Source organism: Haliotis rufescens, unplaced genomic scaffold, assembly GCF_023055435.1.
Source record: "Haliotis rufescens isolate VD_foot unplaced genomic scaffold, xgHalRufe1.0.p SCAF_9, whole genome shotgun sequence".
NCBI classification, from domain to species: domain Eukaryota; kingdom Metazoa; phylum Mollusca; class Gastropoda; order Lepetellida; family Haliotidae; genus Haliotis; species Haliotis rufescens.
The window spans coordinates 44,512,280-44,524,203 of NW_025964383.1; the positions used below are offsets into that span (position 1 = coordinate 44,512,280).

At 40.1% G+C, this 11,924-nt stretch overlaps 1 protein-coding gene across 1 annotated transcript; it reads right to left on the minus strand.

The window, feature by feature from the left end:
- Positions 1-11,440, minus strand: LOC124145140. Its single transcript, XM_048391499.1, has 2 exons — positions 11,116-11,440; positions 1-3,452 (listed from the first exon to the last, which is right to left on the minus strand). Exon 2 carries the CDS (start codon positions 3,427-3,429, stop codon positions 2,260-2,262), a length of 1,170 nt encoding a protein of 389 aa, XP_048247456.1. The 5' UTR covers positions 3,430-3,452; positions 11,116-11,440; the 3' UTR covers positions 1-2,259.
- Between the last annotated feature and the right edge of the window lie 484 nt (positions 11,441-11,924).

The following is an 11,924-nucleotide window of genomic DNA, read 5'->3' on the forward strand; positions in this document are numbered from 1 at the left end:
GCTAGCACTATTAATCGGCATCAGTCCGGACTATTTCAAGCAGCCACGCAAACACGTGCATGCACGTCGCTATATAAGTGCAATAATCTTGGACGCGACGTTAAACCCAATTTCACCTCACCTCATAGCAAGGGCATCTTCGATTATACCTGAAAAGTTGGGACATGTGGACATCAAAGGCTGATGTTGCTGAAATAGAGTTCAACATCAAGGCAAAGATGACTACCGGAAACCTGATGTCATCCCTCTTGTCGCACGGTCTTGTGGATAGATTTTTGACACTTTTATGCATCCTTTGAAACTTGGATAATCCTTATTCATAGACCTGAGCACAAAACAGTTGGGTCACTTTCACTGACCTCTTATAGTCTTCCATGTGTAAATCAGTAGAAGGGAATTTGCTAGTTGGCTGTTATTGAACGTTATCAGACCATCGATACATCTGAAACTTAAAGTTCAACGTCTTGGACAAATTCTCTCGTTATCATAAGCAAGTGTAGTTAACGTGGCAGCTATTTTGTCTTCCCATGTCTGGTAAAGCAAATGATAATTAAATTGTGTCTTTTGTTCCAGTAAATGCATTTTTTTCTAATATTAGATATTTTGGTTGTCCTTTCAGGGGAATGGGCACTGAACAATGCAAGGGTTTGTCACCGTTATTTAATGGCGGTGGAGTAGCCTAATGCTTAAAGAGTTCACTCTTCACTTCTAAGACCCTGGTTCCATTCCCCACATGGGTAAAATGTGTGAAGCCCATTTCTGGTTTCCCCTGCCGTGACATTGCTGGAATATTGCTAAAAGCGGCGTAAAACCATACTCACTCACAACTATATTGCCTTTCACGCCCAATGGAATCTGTTTCGTTGGATACTCGAGAATGGTTATTCTCTTGGAGTTCACATTTTATATAGATTTGATGCCAGTTATTCAGCGAATTAAGGTTAACTTTCTTCTTTTTCAACGTATGGGCTAAATTGTCTAGCTTCATGCTTTAATATATATTTTGTTTCTGAGCATACTTCCGAAAATGAAGATCGCAAGCAGCAATAAATATGGAGTTACCGGGTCTCCTTGTCTACATCCTCTTTAATGATGAAAACACGAAGACAAATTGCCCTTCTGTGCAATGCATGAGGTTGCACTATCCGATATCCTTTTTATGTTATATGGTCAAAATGCTTTTCTTTTTTTTAAAATCTGCTCATAAATTCCGTATAGAATGTGTTGAAAGCCTTTTCAAAGTCTACTGACAATGATTGATTTCTCTTTTCCTGACTAACATTATCGCTTATACGTATATTGTTCAGGAATAATGAGTTTTCAGTCTCCCTCGAAGCCAGTTTTTCAATAAACCTTGGTGCTGTAATTAGATATTAGAATTTTATATCATATGTAATGGCCCGTTTCATCAATACATTTCCATATCCTTTACTGAAAAATGTGCTATTATTTTTTATATCCATTTCAACGCGAATAAAACCTAAAGACTGTTGAAGGGGTCCTCTATTGTTTAGAATATGGCTGAGACGTAGGCTTTTGAGGGGTTGAGGAGTAGATCCGGCCAAATCATTATCCTGCAGAACTGTGAAGGATTGATTGTCAAATAACGGGAGAAAGATGGTGACAGGGCTGCTTCCGTTTTGGCATACTCTGCAGATACTGCAGTATTGGCTTAAATTCTCAGATACTGCACTGATACTTTATATTTATACATCAGTATGGTTTCATTGTGTTCAAGATCATTGCACTTATAAAGGGCAATGTATGTGGATGCTTGTACAAGTCAGGAATTTGGCCAGGTTGATGGTGCTAGTCCGTTGTGATACCATGCCACAGTTTAACATGACACCCTACTCAGACAGGCTAGTCCGCGCGGATCAGTCCTTGTTTTAATCCCCAATTTCCGAAGTCAGGCAGGGTAACAACATGTACCATCTATTAACGTCTGTTAGTATGGCACGGCCAGATCATCGAACCACCGACCTTCCGATCTCCGGTAGTTGCTCTTGGATGTAGATACAGTTTGTTGTTTATTAAGTGTTTAACTTCACTGGCAATAATACTAGTATTCTACCAATATCACGTACGACGGCCTGTAAGCAATATAGTCTGGGCCAGATATTGATATTACAATCATCAGGCTCTTACGACAGACATGTGTGATTTGGGACCTATTCTGAACAGGATTCAGTGCGGGCTTCCACACAGTGTCCTACAGCAGACACCAGGCTTATGTACATACTGGCACCTATCGCACACCTACCAGAACTGTGGAAAGAAACCTTTATCGCTAAAAGAGCACTTTTTGTAGGCGGAATTGCTAGCCATACAGTACAGGTCTTTATCTGTTCCTCGCATCATGGATGCGATTCGGCCAAGTCCGCTGTCTGTCATAAGGAATACGTCACATGATGACATCGTTTGTTGATCAAGGATCACTTTACCAAACCCCGCGCATGCGTAATCTTTTGCATGATTGTCACGATCAACATGAACTATATTCCCTTCCAAATCTTGGATGACATCTGGAAACAGCCTCTTGGCGTCCTGTCGCACTTTCTGGGAGTCTGTAGCTACGAACATCCGATAGAGGGCGCTGTTGTTATACTGGCGGAGGAAGTTCCACACCACACTAACGTTCAAGGGTGTGGGAGTATACCAATCATTTGGAATTGTAGGATTCCCCCTCACACGCACATGAGCACACACGAGTTTCCTCCCGTTGCTACGGGCTGAAGATTGATAAAGATCAAACCTTTTCTGGATTTCAGGTTTCATTCTAAACAACCGTCGTAAAACAATATTGTATATGTCAGTTGTTGTCTGATTATGTGCCCACCGAAGAGACTTAAATAGTGGATGTAACTTTAGATAGTTAACCATTTCTTGATTAACAGTAAAATGTGTGACATCGGAAGGAAATTCTTTCTCTAAATCAAGAGATTTTGCAATTTTATCTCGTAGCTGAAATGCATCAGCGTCAATTCGGGTGTATTTGCTACTTTTGATGCCACTAATTTCAGAACTTTGTAGAATCCAATCAACTTGGTTTGATTGGAGGAAATTTCCGATATCACATGGAACCAGCATGTTCACTTTGAACTTCCGGCTTAACATTTGTGAAATAATGAAAGCACCGACAATTCCTTCCTGTCTGTCCCCTAGACCACCACAGTTACCGTTGGCACAGTCATAGATGAAATATTTTTTTTCCCACCGAGGCCTGACGAAATATTCCTCAGGAGGGGTTTGTGTTACTGAAGCACTGTCATTATACCCATAAGAAACTTGTACTTTTCCGGTCAAGACTTGAAATGTATTTTCACTTAGAGTTCCCTTGATTATATATGAGTAGACGAGGGCTATAAGAACCAACGAGAAAATGAAAACTACAGTACGTTGCCAGCAGCGTTGGAAGCTGAGATGCATTCTTGTGTCTCGAATTATTACCTCTGAAAAGAAATGAAAGTTCAAAATAATGGATTACACAGCATCACCATTAACATGACATACACATATGCATCAGCTTCACTAGGAGCATCAACATTTACGTGACATACACATCGGCTTCACTAGGAGCATCAACATTAACGTGACATACACATCGGCTTCACCAGGAGCATCAACATTAACGTGACATACACATCGGCTTCACTAGGAGCATCAACATTAACGTGACATACACATCGGCTTCACTAAGCGCATCAACATTAACGTGACCTACACATCGGCTTCACTAGGAGCATCAACATTAACGTGACATACACATCGGCTTCACTAGGAGCATCAACATTAACGTGACATATACATCGGCTTCACTAGGAGCATCAACATTAACGTGACATACACATCGGCTTCACTAAGAGCATCAACATTAACGTGACATACACATTGGCTTCACTAAGAGCATCAACATTAACGTGACATATACATCGGCTTCACTAAGAGCATCAACATTAACGTGACAGATACACTGGCTTCACTAAGAGCATCAACATTAACGTGACAGATACATTGGCTTCACTAAGAGCATCAACATTAACGTGACAGATACATTGGCTTCACTAAGAGCATCAACATTAACGTGACAGATACATTGGCTTCACTAAGAGCATCAACATTAACGTGACAGATACATTGGCTTCACTAAGAGCATCAACATAAACATGGAATACGCATATACACCGGCTTCACCTAGAGCATCAGCATTAACATCACATACGCATATACACCGGTTTCACTAAGAGCATCAACTTTAATATGACATACACATCGGCTTCATTAAGAGCAGCATGACATATGCAGATACATCGGCTTCTCTAAGAGCATTATGACATATGCAGATACATCGGTTTCTCTAAGAGCATCAACTTAAACATGACTCAATCATGTCCCTTGTGTCTTCAGTTGTGACGCTTAGTCTTCTTACATGAAATGTACGTGGTCTATTATATGGTACACGTGATATATTTGCACTGTGGATTGTTTATGCCTGCCAAAATCATTTCGTCTCATGCCTGATTGATAAACTTGATGTTGATGTACTTGTGAAAATAGATATGCTTGACGATGATGAAGTGCTTTCACTCTTTCTCGGTGCAGATGTCCATGACTTGACAAACGAAATCGATTCCGATACTTGGAAAAGCATCATACTGTCTTTATGTCACTTTATAATTTGAAGAACTACCTTATGTATATCTACCAGATACCTTACTGTTCACAAAATGTACATTGTAAATTGTTTATTCATAGCACTGTATAACATGATGTCATTGTATATAGTCAGGTAATTTCATTGATGTATTGTAAATAATGTATTTTCCTATGTAACCTCTTCGGATTCAACTCTGGAGGAAATAAAGAACTTCCTTCCTTCCTTCCTTCCTTCCTTCATTCATTCCGCTTCACTACGAGCATCAACATTACCATGACATACAGCAGATACATTGGCTTCACTACGAGCATCAACATTACCATGACATACAGCAGATACATTGGCTTCACTAAGAGCATCAACATTAACATGACATACAGCAGGTACATCGGCTTCACTAAGAGCATCAACATTAACATGACATACATCAGATACACTGGCTTCACTAAGAGCATCAACATTAACATGACATACGCATATACATTAGCTTCACTAAGAGCATCAATATTATCATGACACCCCCATATACATTGGCTTCACTAAGGGCATTAACATTATATATGCATATGCATAGGCTTCACTAAGAGCATTAACATTAACATGATATACGCACATACATTGGCTTCACTTAGAGCATTAACATTTATATGACATATGCATATGGATCGGCTTCACTAAGAGCATTAGCATGACAAACGCATATATATTGGCTTTACTAAGAGCATCAGCATTAACATGATCTACACATATATATTTGCTTCACTAAGAGCATTAACATGACATACACATATGCATCGGCTTCACTAAGAGCATTAAGAGCAACACTCAGAGCATAAACATGATATACGGATATGCATCGGCGTCACTAAGAGCAGTAACATTAACGTGACATACGCATATGTATCGACTTCACTAAGGGAATTAACATTACCATTATATACGTATATACATTGGCTTCACTAAGAGCATTAACATGACATACGCATATACATTGGCTTCACTAAGAGCATAAACATGATATTAGGATATTCTTGGGCTTCACTAAGAGCATAAACATGATATATGCATATGCATCGGCTTCACTAAGAGAATTACCATTAACATGACATACGGATATACATTGGTTTCACTAAGAGCATAAACATGACATACGCATATACATTGGCTTTATTAGAGCATTAACATTAACATGACATACGCATATGCATCGGCTTCACTACGAGCATTAAGAATATCATGATATACGCATATACATCGGCTTTACCAAGAGCATCAGCATTTATGTGACATACGTAATATACATTGGCTTCACGAAGAGCATTAACATGATATACGCATATGCATCGGCGTCACTAAGAGCAGTAACATAATCCACGCATATACACTGGCTTCAGTAAGAACATAACATGACATACGCATATACATTGGCTTTACTAAGAGCATCAGCATCAGCATGACATACGCATATGCATCGGCTTCACTAAGAGCATTAACATAAAATATACGGATATGCATCGGCTTCACTGAGAGCATCAAATATTAACATGACATACATATATACATTGGCTTCACTAAGAGCATTAACAGGACATACGCATTTATATTTGCTTCACTAAGAGCATCAGCATTAACCTGACATACGCAGATACATTGGCTTCACTTAGAGCATTAACATGATATACGCATATGCATCGGTTTCATTAAGAGCATTAACATGATATACGCATATATATTGGCTTCACTAAGAGCATCAATATTACCATGACATACATATATAAATTGTCTCACTAAGAGCACCAATATTAACATGATATACGCATATGCATCGGTTTCATTAAGGGCATTAACATTATATACGCATATATATTGGCTTCACTAAGAGCATTAACATTAACATGACATTACAGTACATTGGTTGCCTATGTTCCCCACCGAACCAGAAACTTCTTCTACCATAAACCTGTCTTAAAGCTTATGTGAGGCCTTGAATGTTATCACAGGTTGCAAGCTAATATGCAACAAAAAGTGAAGCAACAAATGGAACCGTATGCAACCCAAAGATTCATAAATGTTGACTGTACAATACACGAGTAATCGCCCAAACACAGTTCCTCTTTGAAACACCCTACTTCACGAGGAACCTCTTTCAAAAATATGGCGAAAATAGCTAACGATCAGATCGCGAAAACGCAACGCTAACGTAGTCGGCCAAACTGACATAGTTTCCTATTGATCGGGACGCATCAAGCGGTTTGCATACTGTTGGGTTCTCAGGGAGGAACGACAGACGCGGGAGTTGGGAGACGAGGCTGCCACTTGACTGGCCGTTTATTCAAGACTGTCGCATGTTACATAACAGCACATGATTGCGCTTACCTGCTACTAATCACATTACAAGAGCGGACATCTGTTGGCCTGTCATAATATTATACAATAGCTAGTTTAAAACTACTGTTTCAATTACAGATATTACACATACCAAAGGCACGCGTTGTTTGACCTTGATGCCAGTTTGTCATTATTTCGTGGGCTCATTCGTGAAGAGTGAGTGAATGAGTGAGTTGGGTTTTACGCCGCTTTTAACAGTATTCCAGTCATATCGCGGCGTGACAGCTTAATCTGGGAGGAAAGCCCGAAGTGATGCAGGTCTCAGACGTTTACCACTTCGGTGAAACCCATGAGCACGGGTATGGTGCTGACAAACCTAGAAACATAATCGGGGCGAACTGGGATTCGAACCCACAATCATAGGTTTCTGGCGTGCCAAGGGACGCAACTCTGCACAACGAATCGCGGCGCCTTAGACGACTGGGCCACCCGTGCCCCCGCATTCGTGAAGAACTCCACAAACCACTCAATCTGTAAAAGGTTCATACAGTAATTGAATACAAGCTTTTCCAGCCATGACTTCATTTCAATAAGTTAGACATTAGTTGGCTGTTGGCAATCAGTATTATTCCAGTTATATGACGGCGGACTGTAAAAAGATCGAGTCTGAACCAGACAACCCAGTGATTGGCATCATGAGCAACGAATGACGCAATTGGGATACGATGACATGCATCAACCAATTCAGCGAATCTGACCTCCCGATTCCGTTAGTCACCTCTTACGACAAGCGTGGGTTCCTGAAGACTTCTTCTAGTGAGTGAGTGAGTGAGTTTGGTTTTACGCCGCTTGATGCAATATTCCAGCAAAATCACGGAGGGGGACACCGGAAATGGGCTTCACACATTGTACCCATGTCGGGAATCGAACCCGGATCTTCGGCGTGACGAGCGAAGGCTTTAACCACTAGGCTACCCGACCGCCCCTAGACCTCTTCTAACATTTATTGTCAAGGTTAAATAGAAGTTGCTGTTGTTGTTCTGGTGCGAGGTGGTGGCTCAGGTGTTCAAGCTCACTGCTTGCGAGCGTGTGTACAGACACGCACTATAGATCCATAACTGTCTTCTTCAGTATGACAAGCTAACCGTCTCATGGACATCTCTAGCAGACGACGTAAACACATCCAGAGTAGTCGCCCTTGCATTACAATCAGACATGCCCGGTTGAATTCGCTGAACTGCATGAAAGTGGCAACCAGTATCGAGACAATATTGTCATATCATTATGTTATTATTAAAAGGGGGTGGTTGGGTAGCCTTGTGGTTAAAGCGTTCGCTCGTCACGCCGAAGAACCGGGTTTGATTCCTGACATGGGTATAATGTGTGAAGCCCATTTCTGGTGTCTCCCGGCGTGATATTGCTAGAATATTGCTAAACGCGGCGTAAAACCATACTCACTCACTCACATTTGAAAGACGTTCGGCATTTCTCATCGGGGTATATAGAATTTGTTCCTTATCTGTCAGCGGGAAACATGGGAAATAATTGCATATTCAATAACCAATCAGAAAACTGTATCTGAATGCAAGGTTTGTTTGTTAAAAAAGATAAAATGTATGTAATGAAAGATACAATAGTTAGTATCTGCACCGAACCATCGCAACATTGAAATAAGGAAGTTAGCACACGGACAAATTAATTAAAATGCCAATGAAATGCCAACGACCTGTTTTAAGTTGATAAAATAAAAATTATTTACATTATGCCACCATTACGATACCCTCGAACATTTGAATATTAGGTAGAAACACTTGCACCACTTGAAACGAATCAAAGCGTCAGCGAGCCTGACCACCCAGTCCTGTTAGTCGCCTCTTACGACAAGCATAGTCGCCTTTTAAGGCAAGTATGGGTTGTTGGAAGACCTTTTCTACCCCGGACCTCCCCGGTCAATGCAAGGTAACATGTGTATCACTTCTAGTGATCACAATAAGAGTCGAAAAGACGATATGGTTAAAAAGGTTTAGTTTGAAAAGTATCCGCCAACAAATAAATACCCTGTCCGGCCTCGATACGGGGAATTGGCTATTGGGAGCTAGCCTTGAAACAAGAGAGGAGAAGGCTGTGGGGTCCTTAGGGTTTATTCAAGCAAGTGTGTATCATTCAAGTTACATCAATTAATATATAACAGTGACGTACAATGATAATAATGATAATAATATGCTAACACGGTGTCCATCCAATAAAGGCATAACAATAAAGGCAATGTATTTAATATTGGAGTATGTACGGTAACATTATACAACAGATGCAGTATTTACTAGAATGATAACGGTAATGACAAATAACATTTCTTAACAGCTAAATTGAGTAGTCGTAACATTTTAATAGAGCATGTACGGTAGACTGCGCAAACTGCTTAGATGAAAAAACATGACATTTACTTATGAAAAGACGGTAAACATTAATATTTGTAGTTTCAGTAAAAAATATCACAACATAATAATTTCGGCAAATTCGGAAAGTAAATACTTGATCCAAATAAAGATACGAATGTACGCGGTAGAAGATATAGCTCGGTTTTAGTTAGTGTAATTATTAGTTTTAGTAGTGATTAATTTGGTGACTACGGTAATGAATCACGGCGGCTGTGTTGCTATTGACTACGCGCATTTCCTAAATATATACGGAGCTAGACGATAACAGCTAATGGAGTAAATACGGTAATTGTATACTTATACGATGCGCGTTTGAATGTACGTTGTTATGAAGTATAAAGGATGACTATAACAGTATTTAAATGACTACGGTAATGAAATTGTGGTATAGGCTGTGATGCAGCGTATGCAACTATATGAGGGATGGGACTCTTTACAAAATATTCAAATACTTACTTAATGAGGATAAAACCTAAGAAATATGGAATGCGTTGTTATAGGCTATTCTGTAAGCGCACACGGAAGGTAAAGCTGCTCATATAACCTTTGATCGGTGGACTGTCGGAAATTAAGGAATAACCGACCTACGTATAAAATAAATCTTGCTTGAAACAGTTGTGTTAACTCTAGGAACCGTTTTGTGACTAGGCTACATGTACGCTACGCTACTGCACGGAATATATAAACTGTATATGCATCTGGCATTTTGAACAGATGATGTTAGACATAGTAGGGGAATATAATCATGGATGTCGAAATATAGGAGAGAGCTATTGGTGCCGCATATTAATGACAAAACGCCTGAGTATTAAACGGTAAATTATATACAATGAGCAGTTATTTAGAACTTGTACACAGTAGATTGAGAGTTACAATATGGCAGTACTGATTCAACTTAACTGTAACATTTTCTAGACAATAATAACAATGAAATAAGAAGTTTAGTCATAAAAAAGGAATATTTAAATGTTTCTTACCCTTAAACAAGAGAAGAGAGCTGGGAGGTCCTTAGGGTTTATTCAAGCAAGTGTGCTGAGGACCAACACCCAAGGAGTTATATACCCCCACAGCTCTACCCGTATCACATTAACAATTACTTGGAAGTTGTAATTTCGGTCTCTGTTATCTGCACTAGCCTGTCAAAGTTGACTACACAAAAGCAGGATAGAATAGTATCAGTATTGCCTAACAAAAGTTTATTTTAATTACAGGGTTAGATGATGGTCAAAACCTGCGCCACTTACTTACTTATATTGGAGATTTAACGTGCGCTTTCCGACTGCAAGCGTATGTCGCACACGGTTCTGCGCCAGCTGGTACCTAAACATTTATCAAGAGAACAAGGGCCGGGGCGGACGAACGCGCGGACTATATCTGTATCTGTATCTATGATTACGTAATTTACTGTTCGCGTGAATGAGCTTGCCAAGGAGCAGCCGTCATGGTCGACCAGTGGCGAAAAAAACGAGAAATACTGGTCTAGCGTCTTTCGAATTTTATAATTTCCTAGTTTAAGTTTAATTTGTGAAAAATATAAAAAGTATAATGAAATATATGCACTGTAATAGATCTTACCTCCGCCCCACTTTAAACATCAGTGCAACAATTGCATGGGCGTACGTGGGAGATTATCTAGATTATATCGCAATTGAGGAGGTTTCACCGTATTGAAAACACATGGTTTATACTCACAATATTGATGCTGACGGTAGAATCCCAGCCAACACGATTCCCTTCAAACTGCAGGAAATCGTGACCCAGTAACACGCGTCGCTTCCGAAACATGAACGCCTTGCTGGACCCTGTGTACGACTGCCGTGGCGTGGTGTCTTGTGTTCATGTGGGAAACATCTCCTATTCAGAGTGCTTCAGTGATAACCTAACTGCGCATTAACGATTGCTATTAGTCACGTGATTTAGCTGTATATGGTTCCCTCAAGAAATCCATACCGATCGGGGACGGGAGCGGATGCAATCGCTGAAAGGTGCGCGTACATTTACACAAGCTGTGGGAGTCGATACGTTAACCCTGCTGGATATAGTCTGACCCTTGGCTCGGACCCCCGACTGATTAGCCTGCCCCCACCGCGTGGAACTGATAAGATAAGCTGTGTTTCAAGGTTGTTGCTAAGAACAGCGCCAAGTCCAAAGCAGCATGTGTTTTTTCTTTTCAATTTGGACACTGACAAATAATACTCGCCGTCGTTGTTATTGTAGATGGTTATTCGACATGTACGGATATGTGTGTGTGTGTGTGTGTGTGTGTGTGTGTGTGTGAATGTATACGATATAACGGGTAGGATATAAACAAAACGTTTAATTGTCACACAAATAAAAAATTCGTTCCAGGAATATTTACGTGCAGGTTTTGGAACTAATTCTCATAATATTTGCGTTTGGCAATATAAACGCTGGTTTGTCAGCATTTGTAAAACTTAAGAAATTGTTATTTGAAGCTGAACATGTGGCAAATAAAGAACTTGAATGGTTTTGATATGAGG

Bases quoted from the DNA above. Each gene is read 5' to 3' on its own strand.
- LOC124145140 (XM_048391499.1), bottom strand. From the start codon at position 3,429: ATGCATCTCAGCTTCCAACGCTGCTGGCAACGTACTGTAGTTTTCATT.